This window comes from Antedon mediterranea, chromosome 5, assembly GCF_964355755.1.
Source record: "Antedon mediterranea chromosome 5, ecAntMedi1.1, whole genome shotgun sequence".
Classification (NCBI taxonomy): Eukaryota; Metazoa; Echinodermata; class Crinoidea; order Comatulida; family Antedonidae; genus Antedon; species Antedon mediterranea.
Window position 1 is genome coordinate 181,192 of NC_092674.1, and position 23,975 is coordinate 205,166.

At 32.4% G+C, this 23,975-nt stretch overlaps 1 protein-coding gene across 1 annotated transcript in view; it reads left to right on the forward strand.

The window, feature by feature from the left end:
• Positions 1–5,308: 5,308 nt before the first annotated feature.
• Positions 5,309–23,975, forward strand: part of LOC140049265 (alpha-1,2-mannosyltransferase ALG9-like) — a 29,444-nt gene continuing 10,777 nt past the window's right edge. Inside the window, exons 1-8 of the mRNA XM_072094108.1 lie at positions 5,309–5,427; positions 8,710–8,797; positions 9,104–9,245; positions 10,627–10,761; positions 10,924–10,994; positions 12,790–12,878; positions 13,368–13,441; positions 13,586–13,647. Of these exons, the coding sequence (XP_071950209.1) occupies positions 8,721–8,797; positions 9,104–9,245; positions 10,627–10,761; positions 10,924–10,994; positions 12,790–12,878; positions 13,368–13,441; positions 13,586–13,647 (650 nt within the window). The 5' untranslated portion in view covers positions 5,309–5,427; positions 8,710–8,720. The remainder of the gene's footprint in view (positions 5,428–8,709; positions 8,798–9,103; positions 9,246–10,626; positions 10,762–10,923; positions 10,995–12,789; positions 12,879–13,367; positions 13,442–13,585; positions 13,648–23,975) is intronic.

A 23,975-nucleotide genomic window follows, 5' to 3' on the forward strand; every position in this document is an offset into this window, starting at 1 on the left:
CTATGTTACGTTTAGACAATGTGACTTGGGTACATTTATGAAAGTTCTGAAGGCTAGAAATTATTTTATATGCCTAGTAGTCTGGTAAACATTTGATGGGATCTTTGAAACATGAAAACTCGTCTTGATATATGATAGGCTAGCTTCTCCGCAAATCAAACATTGAATGGATCATTTATTACGCGGAGATAATTTTGATTTAATTCCCACCCAGACCCTGTCCTGTTCTGTGTGGTGGTGTAGCCCTGTTGTGTGCCGGTGGTATGTAGGCCTACTTCATTGGCGTTTTATTTGGCAGGTCATACGTGAGTAGGACCTACGAAAGAGGCCTAGGCCAAGGACTAAACAATTAATAAACAAAACAACTTGGCATTACTATTTTATATTTCAACAGTCTCGATCGTACATTAAGCACTGGTAGGCATACATACTCGATCTCTTTCATTTTGAAACAAAATGATCATTGGTTGATTCGAAATCCATATTTACATACCGCCCGCCCCATATAGCCAAATACGGTATGATAACCTACGTCATTCTTATCGTATGTTTGCGGTCTGCAAATCGATTTCTATACGTGTTTCACAAGTCTGTATTTTCAGACAAAAATCGCGGTCGAAATAAAAACAAATAAATAAAAAAAAAAGATAATACGGACTTGGGGCAAGTCTAACTCTGATAACGCGGGTGTTCTTAAAATTGAGGGCGCTAAACATAACATTTACGCAGAGCCATAAAATTATTATATAGTTATGTATAAAGGTATATTCAGAGCATCATTTCGCATTTCGACGATCGAGCATTCTCTACTTCTACGGAGCGCCATTTATGCCTTATTTACTTCTGAAATAGAAATAGTACTACGGTAACTGGTTCAGTGGACCAAATTTAGCACCAGTGGAGCACAGTGATATGAAATAGAAATAAGTCACTCATTTTAATATCTTTTCGTATGTTAATACACTGTTCTCAAGTGGACCCAATTTGGAGCCAGTGGAGCACAGTGATATATATAGAAACAAGTCATTGAATACATTGTGCTCATGTGGACCCAATTTGGAGCCAAGGGAGCATAGTGATATAAAATAGAAATAAGTCACTGAATTTTAATATCTTTTCGTATGTTATAATACACACTGTGCTCAAGTGGACCCAATTTGGAGCCAGGGGAGCACAGTGATATAAAATAGAAATAAGTCACTGAATTGTAATATCTTTTCGTATTTTAATACAATGTACTCAAGTGTACCCAATTTGGCACCAGGCGAGCACAGTGATATAAAATAGAAATAAGTCACTAAATTTTGAAAAGCTGATAATGGTCTATTTATACGTGTGTTACGTAATTCATCATTACGTCATAAATATCCTATTAACCTTGCTAAAACCATGGAGTAAAGAATATTACTCCATGCTAAAACCAAAATGATCAGTTAGCTCAGTCGTCTGAGCGTCGTGTTAACAACACGTATGTCGTGGGTTCGATTCCCACGCTGGTCGGTGGAATAGAGTTAAGGCTATGCGAGCCACTGTGTTTGGGGTTCACAGATCATACGTCCCCCTTTCCACCACACATCATGAGGCAACAACATCAATGCATCTGGTGATGTGGTGGAAACGACCCCTAAAAGGCTGTGACAGTGCCTTAGTGCTGAGGCAGGGAGAGCACAGTCATTTAGCATCTTTTTTTTTTGGCTATCGCCAACTGCTTTGATGGTGTAAATTTTATGTTTAGCGCCCTCAATTTATTTTAATGTTAAAAAAGGGAATTAATTCTCTTCGTTACGTGTTTAGAAGAGAATTAATTTTATCTCATCGTAGTTTGGTATGCCGTGCGTTTGTTATGCAAATGAGTGTGCACATGTGCTGTGGGAAAGATGGTATTGTTAGTCATTCGTGACCAACACAACACTGTTCAATTTTTATTTTGTTAATCTTTTACATTAGAATTGTAATTCTACCGTTACACATTATAGTGTATTTTTAAATATCCGTTTCATGCAAGATATTGTATTGTAAGCCTATTAATATGTTGTGAATAAAAGTATATGGCAGAATAAATAAATAAATAAATAAATATGTGTTAAATAGATCTTCGAAATTGAAGCACATATGAAGTAGAGTTTTTTTTAAACACAACCTAAAATTCGCATCTGGATAGTTGAAATTTAACATTATAATTATCAAAGGTGATATGTTAAATCTAATTGTTTTCTAAATTCTAGAAATATTAAAATTAGTAAGTAGGCTTTTGTGTGCTAGCTCTGTTTGTATTTCATAATTTTGTTTTGTTGAATTACCATGGTGAGCTTAACTGGAGACTTATATAAATAATATTTAATTTCATATTTCAATAAATATTTTTTTCAAAATTGTCTTTGCTCAGCCCCAATCATGATGGGGTAGTGAAGACTCTTATATATCATGTTTCAAAATGAGGTGTCATTTCTGGGGACCTTGTAGCTATTTTCAACAGTTTGGTAAGCCCTGCGTTGTTATGCAAATGAGTTTGTGCAGGTGTAATGGGGAAGATAGTATTGTTAGTCCCACGCGGTGAACACGCCACAAAATTAAATTTAAAAGTTAAATTTTGATTTTGTTAATCTTTATTAGAAATTAAAATCATGTAAAGATACAATTTTCCGGGCGGGAACCTAGAAGCTCCCCTCCTTTAGTTTGCAAAAGTAATCTTGAAAAGAACCCCATGCGGAAAAGAAGCTTACCCGTTGAAAAGAAGCCCACCGTACCCAAGAGTACTAAAAAATGAGGAACACATGGGCTCTTTTTGGGGTTTTATGGTGTCTATTTAATGGAAAAGTGAATGCCATACAAAATTTTTTTTAAATAAAAAAAATATTCATAAAAAATATCAGTCGAGGTTCGAACCCCAACTGATAGCACTCAAAACTGATCATTACCCGTTGCACCACAAACTGAAACTAGCTGAATAGCTGATAATAGTCTATTTATACGTCTATTTTCATTGCTCTGCCTCAACCATGGATGGGCTAGTACTGGAGACTTAATATTTAATTTTATATTTCAATGAATAGGTGCACTTTCCGGGGACAAGCTCATATATTGTCCTGGTAAGTCTTATATATTTTGTTTCATTTAAATTATGTAACGCCATTTTTCGGGCGGAAACCTACTGTATACAGCTCTTTTTGTCAAAATTGTCTTTGCTCAGCCCCAAGCATGGTGGGTTACTGAAGATTCTTATGCATGTTGTTTGAAAACATAATAGATTTTCGGGTACCTTGTAGCTCTATTTTAAAGAGTTTGGTATGTGCGTCCGTACGTGCGTTGTTATGCAAATGAGTCTGTGCAGGTGTATTATGGTAAAGATGGTATGTTAGTTCAACGCGGTCAACACGCCACACTGTTAAATTTTGATGCAGTTAATTATTTACATTAGAAGATTTTTCAAATCATGTAAATAAAATATTTTCCGGGCGGGAAGCTAGCAGTTCCCCTCGTTTAGTTTTCAAAAGTATTCTCGAAAAGAACTCCATGTGGAAAAGAAGCCCACCCAAGAGTACTAAAAATGAAGGAGCACATGGGTTTCTTTTCGAGGTTTTATGGCAGTCTATTTAATGGAAAATAATGCCATGCAACTTTGTTTCTGATTTAAAAAAAGTTCCATTTGACATTTACAATCTTAAAAATATCTCTCTTTCAAAATAAAAGAAAAACAATATTATTTTCCATTTAAAAAAAAAATCCATTGGCGCCAACTTGGGTCCACTTGAGCACAGTGTGTTAACATACGAACAGATTGAAACTTGAGTGACTTATTTCTATTTTATATCACTGCTCTCCTGGTACCAAATTGTGTCCACTTGAGCACAGTGTTTTATACGAAAATATATAAGATTTAGTGACTTTATTTCTATTTTATATCACTGTGCTCCACTGGGGCTAAATTGCTGTGCTACCCTGGTGCTAAATTGGGTCCACTTGAGCAGTTACCGTAGTACTATTTCTGTTATTAAAGTTAATAAAGGCATAAATGGCGCTCCGTAGAGAAGTAGAGAATACTGACAGTCGTCAGAATGACGCTCTGAATATACCTCATATATATATTGCGTCTACTAGCACGGTAACCCAATGATTGATTTCAATTGGAGTATAGTATATTGATGCCGCGGTCTACATTAAATAACATTAATTGAACTAATTATTATTGAAATTATCGGATCTATTACAATTTGTTTGGTCAATTATTGTGCAATAATATTTTTAATCAAATTAAATTAATATAAAAAATTGAAATATTAAAGATGTATTTATTGTCCCTTGGAACACAAAAAAATGAAGGTCAAAAGTATTCTAAATTTACATTTGCCATACCAAAGTAATATTAAAGTTATTCACTTTAAGTCGAAAAATTCGAGCCAAAAACAACAAGTTTACGTAATTAACAGGTAAATTAGTTTGATTACATTTCGTTTGGAAAATCGTCACAAGCTAAAGTAAACAAAGATTTCAAACCACGAGTATGCATTATACATATGCTAATTTGGATTGTTTACAACTGGTCACTGTTGAGAAGGTGTTTTCACACAGATCGCAAGGAAGTTTATGATTATGTATACAGAGTAGCCAAACAAGCGCGTTCCATTATTGGACATGTTTTGATCGAAAACTTTGACTGAAAGTCAAAGTTATTTTAACAAAAAAACGTCTGTATTTCAGTTAAATAATTTTTTTTCGACTAATTTTTGGTGAAAGTTAATAACTATTATGATACTCCAAATTGACCCACTTTTTTAAAAATCTTTTTTAAAAATTTTTTTTGGCATTAGTTATTTTTTATATCGTACATTTTATTTTTCTATTTCATGCGATTTTAATTAATGTACAGTAAGAATATTTATAACTTAGTTTAAGAAATCTTAAGGTTACTTTTATAATTATTGCTTATGATGTTTGTCTTTATGATGTGAAGCGCCTTTTAAGCATGAGTATTCATGAAAAGGGCGCTCTAGAAATCTGGTAAATAAATAAATAAAATAAATAAGGGGATCCGTCACAACCTTGGAGTCGTTTCCACGGTGTATATAGGCCTAAAGTAGGCCGTAAAGTATTATTGTTTTATTAAGTCCTTCTGTTGAAGTTATCTTACATTCTTTACCAAATAATCAAATAGACCTCATTTTATATTGACACAAAAATCATAAAAAGTTATCATTTTGCAGGTAGCTGGCAGCATTAAACAATAATATCACATAAGGCAGGAACGGCGTTCCATATACGCAATAACAACGACACGAGGAGGGGACGACTCGAGCGTGAGTGACGAGATACACGCGAGGAGATATGTGTCTCGCTGGCGTTTGATTATCTCTAATGTATATTTATTTACAGCCTAATTAGACTGAAATATAAGGAAAAGTGACATCTAACAATCCGAATCAGCTAGTAGTAAGCAGTTGGTTATTTCTACCCCTTTTTAACTACCACATACGCTTTATACTAACTATACTAGGCCTAGGCCAAAACCCGTCGTCGCTAATTAAGACAGACGCTAGTCTAGTTAGAGCAGCGAGAGGGGCTGCCTTCTTGCTTGATTTTGGTCCTCTAGCACGGTCTAGGCCTAGCTAGAGTTTATGAGAGTACAGCCAGATCAACCAAATAATATATCTATAATTTGTTATGCATAAACATACCATCCATCATCCTTGGTCCGCTTTCATTTCTGTTATTTATAAATGTTTGCAGATGATGTGTTGTGATATACTTTTATTTAGTGATGATTATTTATTTATTAATCATAAGGACATCTACCACCAAGCTATTATTTTAATGAATCGAGAACTCACTAAAATTGCAAACTGGTTATCTAATAAGCTTTCGTTGAATATTAAAAAAACCAAATTTATTATTTTCGTTCAGTAAATAAACTAACCCCCCCCCCCCCCCAACATTCCTAAATTATATTATGGCATTAGCGAAATTGAAAGAACAAAAGAACAACATTTCTTGGCATTTTTATTGATGAATACTTATTCTTTACTTCTCATATTAATTCAATTTCATTAAAACTATCAAGAGTGGTCGGTGTCCTCAATATTAAACTTAAACTTGCCTTGCCTTCCTCCCTGTTTTACTATTAATTTATAAATCACTTTTTTTGCCACATTTAATTTATGGTGTAACAGTTTGGGGTTTTACTTAAAAAATTAATTAAACCGACGTATTTATATTTTGCAAAAAAGAGCTTTAAGATCAGTTTATAATGTACTATAACCTCCACAATTCAGCTCCCCTTTTTGTCTTGTCTAATACACTTAATATTTACGACTTACTTACAAAAAATGTTGCTTTATTTATGTTTAAATTCAAACATAATCAACTGCCCAGAATTTTTGATACTTATTTTCAAACTTTTAGTTCAGTTCATAATTATAATACCAGAAATAAATTAGATTATGCTTATGATTGTTTTAATACGGAGGTTGGCAAGCATGATATAACTTTTCAAGGACCAAAAATATGGAATTCTTTACCAGATGAACTCAAAATTATTAATTTTATATCTTCTTTTAAGTTCAAATTATATGAATACCTTGTTTCTACTATTATTGTTTAAGTTAATAATATATCTGTCTTAAGTTAAACAACAACTGCATTTGTTAAGTAAAATGTGTACCTTACCTTATTTTTTAATATATATGCCTGGACCCCACATTTTAAAGCTTTTAGCTTCCAGTGGGGTAGGCCTACATTATAATTAAAAGATAATGAAAATCATAATACAAAATAATAAATGTTTTTTATGTAAAAAATAACTTGTTTTGTTATAATTTTATATAAAACCATCATCATCTATCTGAAAGACAGTTGTATCAAGGCTGCAGACAATCTAACACCAGGACACTGAGATTGCCTTGCCAAGATATAGAAACTAATCAGTCCTTAGTTGATAAAAAAAAACATCCTTTGATCTCCGGAGCTGAGCATGCTGTTGTTAGATTGCCTTGGTTGTACCTACTTTACATTCACAGATTATTATTATTATTATACATCTTTTGATCTCCGGAGCTGAGCATGCTGTTGTTAGATTGCCTTGGTTGTACCTACTTTACATTCACAGATTATTATTATTATTATACATCCTTTGATCTCCGGAGCTGAGCATGCTGTTGTTAGATTGCCTTGGTTGTACCTACTTTACATTCACAGATTATTATTATTATTATACATCCTTTGATCTCCGGAGCTGAGCATGCTGTTGTTAGATTGCCTTGGTTGTACCTACTTTACATTCACAGATTATTATTATTATTATACATCCTTTGATCTCCGGAGCTGAGCATGCTGTTGTTAGATTGCCTTGGTTGTACCTACTTTACATTCACAGATTATTATTATTATACATCCTTTGATCTCCGGAGCTGAGCATGCTGTTGTTAGAAGCTTGGGGTAACACTTATAAAACTCATTTAAAACCAGTATATTTAACACAAAAACGTATTATACGCACATTGACTTATTCTGATAGACTAGCACCAACATCATTATTATTCAAAGAACTTAAAATTTTAAATATTTATCAGCAGCATCAGTATTTAATTACTTTATTTGTTCATGATAGTTTACATGGTAAATTTCCAGATACAACTCCTAAATATTTTTTGTATATTAATTTTCGTTATTCATCAAGGTCTCAGACTAGAGAAAAGTTGTATGTACCAAAATATAGAACAAACATAGGACAACATTCCATCAAGTATTCTGGTGCAAAGCTCTGGAATGAAATCCCGGATGATTTAAGGTTTCTAACAAAAAGCAAATTCAAAAAAGAAATGAAAACATACTATTTGTTTGTATAGTGATATTTATTTATTTTATAAGAGAATTAATTATATTGTATATATTTGAGAGAAAGTGTATTTAAAAAAAAAAAAAATGTTTATGTATATTAATTTTATTTTAGACAAGTAGCCCTAATTTATTTATATAACTATTTATACTTCAATGTTTAGGGGCTGAACTTGATTAGTTTTAACTATTTTTTAGCCCTTCCCTTGATATAATTATTTTTATTTGTATATTATTACAATGTTTATAATTTATATTTATGGGTAAATAAAGAAAGAAAGATTGCCTTGGTTGTACCTACTTTACATTCACAGATTATTATTATTATTATACATCCTTTGATCTCCGGAGCTGAGCATGCTGTTGTTAGATTGCCTTGGTTGTACCTACTTTACATTCACAGATTATTATTATTATTATACATCCTTTGATCTCCGGAGCTGAGCATGCTGTTGTTAGATTGCCTTGGTTGTACCTACTTTACATTCACAGATTATTATTATTATTATACATCCTTTGATCTCCGGAGCTGAGCATGCTGTTGTTAGATTGCCTTGGTTGTACCTACTTTACATTCACAGATTATTATTATTATTATACATCCTTTGATCTCCGGAGCTGAGCATGCTGTTGTTAGATTGCCTTGGTTGTACCTACTTTACATTCACAGATTATTATTATTATTATACATCCTTTGATCTCCGGAGCTGAGCATGCTGTTGTTAGATTGCCTTGGTTGTACCTACTTTACATTCACAGATTATTATTATTATTATACATCCTTTGATCTCCGGAGCTGAGCATGCTGTTGTTAGATTGCCTTGGTTGTACCTACTTTACATTCATATTATTACATTCACAGTTGTTATTATTATTATACAGGTTAGAACATTATGTCAGAAACGAAGAGTGTAAAAAGCCGAAAGGTACCAAAGAAAGACGCTGAAAATACTTCTGCTGCCATTGTAAGGTACAGTGTGTTGGGCCACTCTTGTTTGGGCTATTTGATACATTTTAATAAATAAGTATGTAATCATGTAAATACTACTTTTTAAATCACATAGAACTGAATCATTATCAAAGATATTGAATTAAAAAGTAAATAAATAAAATTGTCTTATCTATTTATCAAATCAAGAACTAAAGTAAAAGAAATTCAAAAGATCCATACATTTTGATTGAGCTGACTATCAACCAAATTAGACATATTATTATAGATGTCAATCTGGATTATCAGGATTTTTATTGACTGCAAGCAACAATTTATTTTACGTAGTGAGAAACCTGTAGTACGAAATACTCAATGTTGGTCACCTGAACCATCTACTGCCATCAAACTGCTCTGGTCAGCTCGCTTTTGTGCAGCCTTACTTAGCAACATTACTGACTGTGATGAAACATTTAATTACTGGGAACCTGTAAGTCGGGAACTTTTAATAACTTCTATCTTTGTCTATAATTTAATTTAAACATTTTTTATTTATAATATTAAAACTGTTTCTCCTTCCATCATTTGATTAAAATATAATTATTTTAAAAATCTAAAATGATCGAATGGGTGAAGTTCTGAGTAATTGCTATTGATGTACATATATTATATAATGATCGAATGGGTGAAGTTCTGAGTAATTGCTATTGATGTACATATACTATATAATGATCTAATGGGTGAAGTTCTGAGTAATTGCTATTGATGTACATATATTATATAATGATCGAATGGGTGAAGTTCTGAGTAATTGCTATTGATGTACATATATTATATAATGATCGAATGGGTGAAGTTCTGAGTAATTGCTATTGATGTACATATATTATATAATGATCGAATGGGTGAAGTTCTGAGTAATTGCTATTGATGTACATATATTATATAATGATCGAATGGGTGAAGTTCTGAGTAATTGCTATTGATGTACATATATTATATAATGATCGAATGGGTGAAGTTCTGAGTAATTGCTATTGATGTACATATATTATATAATGACCGAATGGGTGAAGTTCTGAGTAATTGCTATTGATGTACATATATTATATAATGATCGAATGGGTGAAGTTCTGAGTAATTGCTATTGATGTACATATATTATATAATGATCGAATGGGTGAAGTTCTGAGTAATTGCTATGCTATTGATGTACATATACTATATAATGATCGAATGGGTGAAGTTCTGAGTAATTGCTATTGATGTACATATACTATATAATGATCGAATGGGTGAAGTTCTGAGTAATTGCTATTGATGTACATATATTATATAATGATCGAATGGGTGAAGTTCTGAGTAATTGCTATTGATGTACATATATTATATAATGATCGAATGGGTGAAGTTCTGAGTAATTGCTATTGATGTACATATATTATATAATGATCGAATGGGTGAAGTTCTGAGTAATTGCTATTGATGTACATATACTATATAATGATCGAATGGGTGAAGTTCTGAGTAATTGCTATTGATGTACATATATTATATAATGATCGAATGGGTGAAGTTCTGAGTAATTGCTATTGATGTACATATATTATATAATGATCGAATGGGTGAAGTTCTGAGTAATTGCTATTGATGTACATATACTATATAATGATCGAATGGGTGAAGTTCTGAGTAATTGCTATTGATGTACATATATTATATAATGATCGAATGGGTGAAGTTCTGAGTAATTGCTATTGATGTACATATATTATATAATGATCGAATGGGTGAAGTTCTGAGTAATTGCTATTGATGTACATATATTATATAATTGCATAACTAACAAATAGTATCTATTATAATTACAGTTACATTATGTGTTGTTTGGTAAAGGCTTCCAAACCTGGGAATATTCACCCACTTATGCAATAAGATCATATGCATACATTCTGCTACATTCCTTACCTGGACACCTGCACTCACTTTTACTTCAAGCCAATAGGGTAAGCAAATCACAACTTTTAAGCAAGATATTTGGTTATAAGTAATTGTAATTAAATTCAAATGTTTATATAAGTTATAAATTGTCAACTGGTTTTATTATTTTTTTATACTAAATATTTGAATTGTAACTTTCTTCTCTTTTTTATGTTTCTGTTGAATAGGTTTTAGTATTTTATTTTATTCGATGTGTTTTGGGAATGATTTGTGCATTGTGTGAGGTGTATTTTTACCGGTAAGTGGATTATATTTTTTATATTTCAACATTCAATTGGTTCAAAATAAATAAAAAAGAATTGTTAACTATTAATTTTAAAAAACAATGAAGTAAATTAAATAATCAAAGTCAGTGAAATAATGCTGTACTATTCACCCCTTTAAATGAGGCTTTAAATAATAATGTTGTACTATTCACCCCTTTAAATGAGGCTTTAAATAATAATGTTGTACTATTCACCCCTTTAAATGAGGCTTTAAATAATAATGCTGTACTATTCACCCCTTTAAATGAGGCTTTAAATAATAATGTTGTACTATTCACGCCTTTAAATGAGGCTTTAAATAATAATGTTGTACTATTCACCCTTTTAAATGAGGCTTTAAATAATAATGTTGTACTATTCACCCCTTTAAATGAGGCTTTAAATAATAATGCTGTACTATTCACCCCTTTAAATGAGGCTTTAAATAATAATGTTGTACTATTCACCCCTTTAAATGAGGCTTTAAATAATAATGTTGTACTATTCACCCCTATAATGAGGCTTTAAATAATAATGTTGTACTATTCACCCCTTTAAATGAGGCTTTAAATAATAATGCTGTACTATTCACCCCTTTAAATGAGGCTTTAAATAATAATGTTGTACTATTCACCCCTTTAAATGAGGCTTTAAATAATAATGTTGTACTATTCACCCCTTTAAATGAGGCTTTAAATAATAATGTTGTACTATACACCCCTTTAAATGAGGCTTTAAATAATAATGCTGTACTATTCACCCCTTTAAATGAGGCTTTAAATAATAATGTTGTACTATTCACCCCTTTAAATGAGGCTTTAAATAATAATGTTGTACTATTCACCCCTATAATGAGGCTTTAAATAATAATGTTGTACTATTCACCCCTTTAAATGAGGCTTTAAATAATAATGCTGTACTATTCACCCCTTTAAATGAGGCTTTAAATAATAATGTTGTACTATTCACCCCTTTAAATGAGGCTTTAAATAATAATGTTGTACTATTCACCCCTTTAAATGAGGCTTTAAATAATAATGTTGTACTATTCACCCCTTTAAATGAGGCTTTAAATAATAATGTTGTACTATTCACCCCTTTAAATGAGGCTTTAAATAATAATGCTGTACTATTCACCCCTTTAAATGAGGCTTTAAATAATAATGTTGTACTATTCACCCCTTTAAATGAGGCTTTAAATAATAATGTTGTACTATTCACCCCTTTAAATGAGGCTTTAAATAATAATGTTGTACTATTCACCCCTTTAAATGAGGCTTTAAATAATAATGTTGTACTATTCACCCCTTTAAATGAGGCTTTAAATAATAATGTTGTACTACTACTATTCACCCCTTTAAATGAGGCTTTAAATAATAATGTTGTACTATTCACCCCTTTAAATGAGGCTTTAAATAATAATGTTGTACTATTCACCCCTTTAAATGAGGCTTTAAATAATAATGTTGTACTATTCACCCCTTTAAATGAGGCTTTAAATAATAATGTTGTACTATTCACCCCTTTAAATGAGGCTTTAAATAATAATGTTGTACTATTCACCCCTTTAAATGAGGCCTTAAATAATAATGTTGTACTATTCACCCCTTTAAATGAGGCTTTAAATAATAATGTTGTACTATTCACCCCTTTAAATGAGGCTTTAAATAATAATGTACTATTCACCCCTTTAAATGAGGCTTTAAATAAAACCATTTTATGTATGTATTTTGGAAGTATCATTTTATTTTCAATTGTTAATATGTTTATGGAATGTCTGTATTTTAGGGGTGTTTGTAAAGCATTTGGTGCAAATATTGGCAGATTTGCTCTGTTATTTCTTTTGTTAAGTACGGGAATGTTTATTTCAAGTACTGGTAGGTTCCTATTCAATTCTAATTTAATTATTTGATATTGATGATAAACTTTATTTCAGCAATATAAAAGCCATATAATTTTAATAGCAAAAACATCATTGAAATACACACACAAAAAGTTGAGCCTCAAATATTGTTAGCTGTACTGATGGCCAGTTTTCTAGTTTGTTTGTACCATCTCTCACAATGTTTTTCTATAATATTCATAAAATGGCACTGCAACTTCATGTGAGTAATTGGCCCAAAGGTTACTATAATATGGTACCATAGACACAGAATACACTACTTATCTTCTTCTTTGAAGTGAAAGTTAAAGATATTTTGTAATTCATAATTTTTACTATGAATTTGTTGATCATGTGACAATAAAAATATCTTGTACAACAAAATTGAGTAATAGTTTTTATTTTCAGCATTTATACCTAGTAGCTTCTCAATGTTTCATTTTCAGCATTTATACCTAGTAGCTTCTCAATGTTTCATTTTCAGCATTTATACCTAGTAGCTTCTCAATGTATATGACTATGATATCAATTGGTGGATGGTTTTTGGGCAATATTCCGGTAAGCAAAAATCTATTTTGCTATAAGATTTCTCATTTTAATTTACAATTAAATTTTAAAAAAGCATAGAGATACTGTATTATAGTGAACTATTCACTATAATATCTCTATGATTTGAGGAACTATTACTTGTTTCTTTTTTAGGTTGCGATATTAGCAACAGCATTGAGCACATTTGTCAGCTGGCCATTTGCTTGCATTATTGGGTAAAATTGCTTATTATTTCTATAGTTTTAAAAAGAAATGTTAGTTCATGATTGGTATTATGGTGTGTTGTATTAGTTCATGATTGGTATAGAGTATTACGGTGTGTTGTATTAGTTCATGATTGGTATAGAGTATTACGGTGTGTTGTATTAGTTCCTGAATGGTATAGAGTATTACGGTGTGTTGTATTAGTTCATGATTGGTATAGATTATTACGGTGTGTTGCATTAGTTCCTGATTGGTATAGAGTATTACGGTGTGTTGCATTAGTTCCTGATTGGTATAGAGTATTACGGTGTGTTGCATTAGTTCCTGATTGGTATAGAGTATTACGGTGTGTTGTATTAGTTCCTGATTGGTATAGAGTATTACGGTGTGTTGCATTAGTTCCTGAATGGTATAGAGTATTACGGTGTGTTGTATTAGTTCATGATTGGTATAGAGTATTACGGTGTGTTGTATTAGTTCCTGATTGGTATAGAGTATTACGGTGTGTTGCATTAGTTCCTGAATGGTATAGAGTATTACGGTGTGTTTTATTAGTTCCTGATTGGTATAGAGTATTACGGTGTGTTGTATTAGTTCATGATTGGTATAGAGTATTACGGTGTGTTGTATTAGTTCATGATTGGTATAGAGTATTACGGTGTGTTGTATTAGTTCATGATTGGTATAGAGTATTACGGTGTGTTGTATTACTTCCTGATTGGTATAGAGTATTACGGTGTGTTGTATTAGTTCATGATTGGTATAGAGTATTACGGTGTGTTGTATTAGTTCCTGAATGGTATAGAGTATTACGGTGTGTTGTATTAGTTCATGATTGGTATAGAGTATTACGGTGTGTTGCATTAGTTCATGATTGGTATAGAGTATTACGGTGTGTTGTATTAGTTCCTGAATGGTATAGAGTATTACGGTGTGTTGTATTAGTTCCTGATTGGTATAGAGTATTACGGTGTGTTGTATTAGTTCCTGATTGGTATAGAGTATTACGGTGTGTTGCATTAGTTCCTGATTGGTATAGAATATTACGGTGTGTTGTATTAGTTCCTGAATGGTATAGAGTATTACGGTGTGTTGTATTAGTTCATGATTGGTATAGAGTATTACGGTGTGTTGCATTAGTTCATGATTGGTATAGAGTATTACGGTGTGTTGTATTAGTTCATGATTGGTATAGAGTATTACGGTGTGTTGTATTAGTTCATGATTGGTATAGAGTATTACGGTGTGTTGCATTAGTTCATGATTGGTATAGAGTATTACGGTGTGTTGTATTAGTTCCTGATTGGTATAGAGTATTACGGTGTGTTGCATTAGTTCCTGAATGGTATAGAGTATTACGGTGTGTTTTATTAGTTCCTGATTGGTATAGAGTATTACGGTGTGTTGTATTAGTTCCTGATTGGTATAGAGTATTACGGTGTGTTGTATTAGTTCATGATTGGTATAGAGTATTACGGTGTGTTGTATTAGTTCCTGATTGGTATAGAGTATTACGGTGTGTTGCATTAGTTCATGATTGGTATAGAGTATTACGGTGTGTTGTATTAGTTCCTGATTGGTATAGAGTATTACGGTGTGTTGTATTAGTTCCTGATTGGTATAGAGTATTACGGTGTGTTGCATTAGTTCCTGATTGGTATAGAGTATTACGGTGTGTTGTATTAGTTCATGATTGGTATAGAGTATTACGGTGTGTTGTATTAGTTCCTGATTGGTATAGAGTATTACGGTGTGTTGCATTAGTTCCTGATTGGTATAGAGTATTACGGTGTGTTGTATTAGTTCATGATTGGTATAGAGTATTACGGTGTGTTGTATTAGTTCATGATTGGTATAGAGTATTACGGTGTGTTGTATTAGTTCATGATTGGTATAGAGTATTACGGTGTGTTGTATTAGTTCCTGATTGGTATAGAGTATTACGGTGTGTTGTATTAGTTCATGATTGGTATAGAGTATTACGGTGTGTTGTATTAGTTCCTGATTGGTATAGAGTATTACAGTGTGTTGTATTAGTTCATGATTGGTATAGAGTATTACGGTGTGTTGTATTACTTGCTGATTGGTATAGAGTATTATGGTGTGTTGTATTACTTGCTGATTGGTATAGAGTATTACGGTGTGTTGCATTAGTTCATGATTGGTATAGATTATTACGGTGTGTTGTATTAGTTCCTGATTGGTATAGAGTATTATGGTGTGTTGTATTAGTTCATGATTGGTATAGAGTATTACGGTGTGTTGCATTAGTTCATGATTGGTATAGAGTATTACAGTGTGTTGTATTACTTGCTGATTGGTATAGAGTATTACGGTGTGTTGTATTAGTTCCTGATTGGTATAGAGTATTACGGTGTGTTTTATTAGTTCATGATTGGTATAGAGTATTACGGTGTGTTGTATTACTTGCTGATTGGTATAGAGTATTACGGTGTGTTGTATTAGTTCCTGATTGGTATAGAGTATTACGGTGTGTTGTATTAGTTCATGATTGGTATAGAGTATTACGGTGTGTTGTATTACTTGCTGATTGGTATAGAGTATTATGGTGTGTTGTATTACTTGCTGATTGGTATAGAGTATTACGGTGTGTTGTATTAGTTCCTGATTGGTATAGAGTATTACGGTGTGTTGTATTAGTTCCTGAATGGTATAGAGTATTACGGTGTGTTGCATTAGTTCATGATTGGTATAGAGTATTACGGTGTGTTGTATTACTTGCTGATTGGTATAGAGTATTACGGTGTGTTGTATTAGTTCCTGATTGGTATAGAGTATTACGGTGTGTTTTATTAGTTCCTGATTGGTATAGAGTATTACGGTGTGTTGTATTAGTTCATGATTGGTATAGAGTATTACGGTGTGTTGTATTACTTGCTGATTGGTATAGAGTATTATGGTGTGTTGTATTACTTGCTGATTGGTATAGAGTATTACGGTGTGTTGTATTAGTTCATGATTGGTATAGAGTATTACGGTGTGTTGTATTAGTTCATGATTGGTATAGAGTATTACGGTGTGTTGTATTACTTGCTGATTGGTATAGAGTATTACGGTGTGTTGCATTAGTTCCTGATTGGTATAGAGTATTATGGTGTGTTGTATTACTTGCTGATTGGTATAGAGTATTACGGTGTGTTGTATTAGTTCCTGATTGGTATAGAGTATTACGGTGTGTTGTATTAGTTCCTGATTGGTATAGAGTATTACGGTGTGTTGTATTAGTTCATGATTGGTATAGAGTATTACGGTGTGTTGTATTAGTTCATGATTGGTATAGAGTATTACGGTGTGTTGTATTAGTTCCTGATTGGTATAGATTATTACGGTGTGTTGCATTAGTTCATGATTGGTATAGAGTATTACGGTGTGTTGTATTACTTGCTGATTGGTATAGAGTATTATGGTGTGTTGTATTACTTCATGATTGGTATAGAGTATTACGGTGTGTTGTATTAGTTCATGATTGGTATAGAGTATTACAGTGTGTTGTATTAGTTCCTGATTGGTATAGAGTATTACGGTGTGTTGTATTAGTTCATGATTGGTATAGAGTATTACGGTGTGTTGTATTAGTTCCTGATTGGTATAGAGTATTACGGTGTGTTGTATTAGTTCCTGATTGGTATAGAGTATTACGGTGTGTTGTATTAGTTCCTGATTGGTATAGAGTATTATGGTGTGTTGTATTAGTTCATGATTGGTATAGAGTATTACAGTGTGTTGTATTAGTTCATGATTGGTATAGAGTATTACAGTGTGTTGTATTAGTTCATGATTGGTATAGAGTATTACAGTGTGTTGTATTAGTTCCTGATTGGTATAGAGTATTACAGTGTGTTGTATTAGTTCATGATTGGTATAGAGTATTACAGTGTGTTGTATTAGTTCATGATTGGTATAGAGTATTACAGTGTGTTGTATTAGTTCATGATTGGTATAGAGTATTACAGTGTGTTGTATTAGTTCATGATTGGTATAGAGTATTACAGTGTGTTGTATTAGTTCATGATTGGTATAGAGTATTACAGTGTGTTGTATTAGTTCATGATTGGTATAGAGTATTACAGTGTGTTGTATTAGTTCCTGATTGGTATAGAGTATTACAGTGTGTTGTATTAGTTCATGATTGGTATAGAGTATTACAGTGTGTTGTATTAGTTCATGATTGGTATAGAGTATTACAGTGTGTTGTATTAGTTCATGATTGGTATAGAGTATTACGGTGTGTTGTATTAGTTCATGATTGGTATAGAGTATTACGGTGTGTTGCATTAGTTCATGAATGGTATAGAGTATTACAGTGTGTTGTATTAGTTCATGATTGGTATAGAGTATTACAGTGTGTTGTATTAGTTCATGATTGGTATAGAGTATTACGGTGTGTTGTATTAGTTCCTGATTGGTATAGAGTATTATGGTGTGTTGTATTAGTTCATGATTGGTATAGAGTATTACAGTGTGTTGTATTAGTTCATGATTGGTATAGAGTATTACGGTGTGTTGTATTAGTTCCTGATTGGTATAGAGTATTACGGTGTGTTGCATTAGTTCATGATTGGTATAGAGTATTACGGTGTGTTGTATTAGTTCATGATTGGTATAGATTATTACGGTGTGTTGTATTAGTTCCTGATTGGTATAGAGTATTACGGTGTGTTGTATTAGTTCATGATTGGTATAGAGTATTACGGTGTGTTGTATTAGTTCATGATTGGTATAGAGTATTACGGTGTGTTGTATTACTTGCTGATTGGTATAGAGTATTACGGTGTGTTGTATTAGTTCCTGATTGGTATAGAGTATTACGGTGTGTTGTATTAGTTCCTGATTGGTATAGAGTATTACGGTGTGTTGTATTAGTTCCTGATTGGTATAGAGTATTATGGTGTGTTGTATTAGTTCATGATTGGTATAGAGTATTACAGTGTGTTGTATTAGTTCATGATTGGTATAGAGTATTACAGTGTGTTGTATTAGTTCATGATTGGTATAGAGTATTACAGTGTGTTGTATTAGTTCCTGATTGGTATAGAGTATTACAGTGTGTTGTATTAGTTCATGATTGGTATAGAGTATTACAGTGTGTTGTATTAGTTCATGATTGGTATAGAGTATTACAGTGTGTTGTATTAGTTCATGATTGGTATAGAGTATTACAGTGTGTTGTATTAGTTCATGATTGGTATAGAGTATTACAGTGTGTTGTATTAGTTCATGATTGGTATAGAGTATTACAGTGTGTTGTATTAGTTCATGATTGGTATAGAGTATTACAGTGTGTTGTATTAGTTCCTGATTGGTATAGAGTATTACAGTGTGTTGTATTAGTTCATGATTGGTATAGAGTATTACAGTGTGTTGTATTAGTTCATGATTGGTATAGAGTATTACAGTGTGTTGTATTAGTTCATGATTGGTATAGAGTATTACGGTGTGTTGTATTAGTTCATGATTGGTATAGAGTATTACGGTGTGTTGCATTAGTTCATGAATGGTATAGAGTATTACAGTGTGTTGTATTAGTTCATGATTGGTATAGAGTATTACAGTGTGTTGTATTAGTTCATGATTGGTATAGAGTATTACGGTGTGTTGTATTAGTTCCTGATTGGTATAGAGTATTATGGTGTGTTGTATTAGTTCATGATTGGTATAGAGTATTACAGTGTGTTGTATTAGTTCATGATTGGTATAGAGTATTACGGTGTGTTGTATTAGTTCCTGATTGGTATAGAGTATTACGGTGTGTTGCATTAGTTCATGATTGGTATAGAGTATTACGGTGTGTTGTATTAGTTCATGATTGGTATAGATTATTACGGTGTGTTGTATTAGTTCCTGATTGGTATAGAGTATTACGGTGTGTTGTATTAGTTCATGATTGGTATAGAGTATTACGGTGTGTTGTATTAGTTCATGATTGGTATAGAGTATTACGGTGTGTTGTATTACTTGCTGATTGGTATAGAGTATTACGGTGTGTTGTATTAGTTCCTGATTGGTATAGAGTATTACGGTGTGTTTTATTAGTTCATGATTGGTATAGAGTATTACGGTGTGTTTTATTAGTTCATGATTGGTATAGAGTATTACGGTGTGTTGTATTAGTTCATGATTGGTATAGAGTATTACGGTGTGTTGTATTAGTTCCTGATTGGTATAGAGTATTACTAGGGATACCGAGAGCTGACTCCATTTTCATTACCACGATTAAACAGCGCGCACGTTACTATGCGCGCAATGTCATTGACGCGGTATTTTTTTACTTTGGTAAACACTTTTTATTAGGTAATTATTCTGAAAATAAATTAATTATGAAAATATCCTTTTGAGTAAATATTCATTTACCTATTATTCTATAAGATCAAGTATTTTTTATTTCCATTTCATTCAACCAAAAATGTTAATATAGTGGTTAAAAGATCGTTATCGCCTAGCGCGTATAGCTTTTGTTTACTACGAAACCCTCGGAAGGCTCAATGACCTACCATTTTCAACCTTATTTTTGTAGTTGAGCCTCTTATGACCTCAAAATGTATTTTATTCCTACACCAAGATAATATAGTTCCACACACCATGTGCTTGTTACTAAGAAAAATATTAATTTTAAGTGCTAAAAAAACAGTTTTATCCCGATATGAGGTCTATATAATTCGAATAGTTCATAGTAACAGCCCATATACCATGAAAAATAGCTGTTTTGTCCATTTTAAAAATAATTTTTGGAAAATTCCGAGAGGCTCAACTACAAAAACGCCATTTTATGGTATGATGTCATCGCAAGCCAATCAAACCTTCGCATTCGACCGCTCCGCATGTCTCACGGTTGAACGATTTTGGATTCTCGCCCTTTGATTGGTTGACGCGAATCAACACACAGCGGAATAATTTTCTCGCAAGTGCCGTGAAGTCACATGGTGTCAGGCCTGTCCAATTACACGGGAAAATAATGCATTGAAATTCTTCGAATGAGGTTAAATAAACACTCTTTTTTATATAATAAATAAGTACTATCATATTTGATTGAATTTTACAATGTTGATATACAAAATATATTACTTAAAACCGTGATTTTATATAATTATTTTTACGAAAAATGACTAGTTCATACAATTGTCGACTGGGGGCGCAATTTGTTTACATCATTCGTGGCTAAAAACGATCATTTTCGGCGATGTTTTAAACCCTATATTTCGAAAACTACAAGTCATATTTTCATAATTCTTTCTTTATTATAATATTGATACAAAATACTAACAGGCAATGTATAATTTGTTTGCAAAATATTAACTTTTAATTTTACATCGTTATCCCTAGTATTACGGTGTGTTGCATTAGTTCCTGAATGGTATAGAGTATTACGGTGTGTTTTATTAGTTCCTGATTGGTATAGAGTATTACGGTGTGTTGTATTAGTTCATGATTGGTATAGAGTATTACGGTGTGTTGTATTACTTGCTGATTGGTATAGATTATTACAGTGTGTTGTATTAGTTCATGATTGGTATAGAGTATTACGGTGTGTTGTATTAGTTCATGATTGGTATAGATTATTACGGTGTGTTGTATTAGTTCATGATTGGTATAGAGTATTACGGTGTGTTGTATTAGTTCATGATTGGTATAGAGTATTACGGTGTGTTGTATTACTTGCTGATTGGTATAGAGTATTACGGTGTGTTGTATTAGTTCATGATTGGTATAGATTATTACGGTGTGTTGTATTAGTTCCTGATTGGTATAGAGTATTACGGTGTGTTGTATTAGTTCATGATTGGTATAGAGTATTATGGTGTGTTGTATTACTTGCTGATTGGTATAGAGTATTACGGTGTGTTGTATTAGTTCCTGATTGGTATAGAGTATTACGGTGTGTTGTATTAGTTCCTGATTGGTATAGAGTATTACGGTGTGTTGTATTAGTTCATGATTGGTATAGAGTATTACGGTGTGTTGTATTAGTTCCTGATTGGTATAGATTATTACGGTGTGTTGTATTAGTTCATGATTGGTATAGAGTATTACGGTGTGTTGTATTAGTTCATGATTGGTATAGAGTATTACGGTGTGTTGTATTAGTTCATGATTGGTATAGAGTATTACGGTGTGTTGTATTAGTTCATGATTGGTATAGAGTATTACGGTGTGTTGTATTAGTTCATGATTGGTATAGAGTATTACGGTGTGTTGTATTAGTTCCTGATTGGTATAGAGTATTACGGTGTGTTGTATTAGTTCCTGAATGGTATAGAGTATTACGGTGTGTTTTATTAGTTCCTGATTGGTATAGAGTATTACGGTGTGTTGTATTACTTGCTGATTGGTATAGAGTATTACGGTGTGTTTTATTAGTTCCTGATTGGTATAGATTATTACGGTGTGTTGTATTAGTTCCTGAATGGTATAGAGTATTACGGTGTGTTTTATTAGTTCCTGATTGGTATAGAGTATTACGGTGTGTTGTATTACTTGCTGATTGGTATAGAGTATTACGGTGTGTTTTATTAGTTCCTGATTGGTATAGAGTATTACGGTGTGTTGTATTAGTTCCTGATTGGTATAGAGTATTACGGTGTGTTGTATTAGTTCATGATTGGTATAGAGTATTACGGTGTGTTGTATTACTTCATGATTGGTATAGAGTATTACGGTGTGTTGTATTAGTTCCTGAATGGTATAGAGTATTACGGTGTGTTTTATTAGTTCCTGATTGGTATAGAGTATTACGGTGTGTTGTATTACTTGCTGATTGGTATAGAGTATTACGGTGTGTTTTATTAGTTCCTGAATGGTATAGAGTATTACGGTGTGTTGTATTAGTTCCTGATTGGTATAGAGTATTACGGTGTGTTGTATTACTTGCTGATTGGTATAGAGTATTACGGTGTGTTTTATTAGTTCCTGATTGGTATAGATTATTACGGTGTGTTGTATTAGTTCCTGATTGGTATAGATTATTACGGTGTGTTGTATTAGTTCATGATTGGTATAGAGTATTACAGTGTGTTGTATTAGTTCCTGATTGGTATAGATTATTACGGTGTGTTGTATTAGTTCATGATTGGTATAGAGTATTACGGTGTGTTGTATTAGTTCATGATTGGTATAGAGTATTACGGTGTGTTGTATTAGTTCATGATTGGTATAGAGTATTACGGTGTGTTGTATTAGTTCCTGATTGGTATAGAGTATTACGGTGTGTTGTATTAGTTCATGATTGGTATAGAGTATTACGGTGTGTTGTATTAGTTCATGATTGGTATAGAGTATTACAGTGTGTTGTATTAGTTCCTGATTGGTATAGATTATTACGGTGTGTTGTATTAGTTCATGATTGGTATAGAGTATTACGGTGTGTTGTATTAGTTCATGATTGGTATAGAGTATTACGGTGTGTTGTATTAGTTCATGATTGGTATAGAGTATTACGGTGTGTTGTATTAGTTCCTGATTGGTATAGAGTATTACAGTGTGTTGTATTAGTTCATGATTGGTATAGAGTATTACGGTGTGTTTTATTAGTTCATGATTGGTATAGAGTATTACGGTGTGTTGTATTAGTTCATGATTGGTATAGAGTATTACGGTGTGTTTTATTAGTTCATGATTGGTATAGAGTATTACGGTGTGTTTTATTAGTTCATGATTGGTATAGAGTATTACGGTGTGTTTTATTAGTTCATGATTGGTATAGAGTATTACAGTGTGTTGTATTAGTTCATGATTGGTATAGAGTATTACGGTGTGTTGTATTAGTTCCTGATTGGTATAGAGTATTACGGTGTGTTGTATTAGTTCATGATTGGTATAGAGTATTACGGTGTGTTGTATTAGTTCCTGATTGGTATAGAGTATTACGGTGTGTTGTATTAGTTCATGATTGGTATAGAGTATTACGGTGTGTTTTATTAGTTCATGATTGGTATAGAGTATTACGGTGTGACGTATTAGTTCATGATTGGTATAGAGTATTACGGTGTGTTGTATTAGTTCCTGAATGGTATAGAGTATTACGGTGTGTTGTATTAGTTCATGATTGGTATAGAGTATTACGGTGTGTTGTATTACTTCCTGATTGGTATAGAGTATTACGGTGTGTTGTATTACTTCCTGATTGGTATAGAGTATTACGGTGTGTTTTATTAGTTCCTGATTGGTATAGAGTATTACGGTGTGTTTTATTAGTTCCTGATTGGTATAGAGTATTACGGTGTGTTGTATTAGTTCATGATTGGTATAGATTATTACGGTGTGTTGTATTACTTCCTGATTGGTAATAGAGTATTACGGTGTGTTTTATTAGTTCCTGATTGGT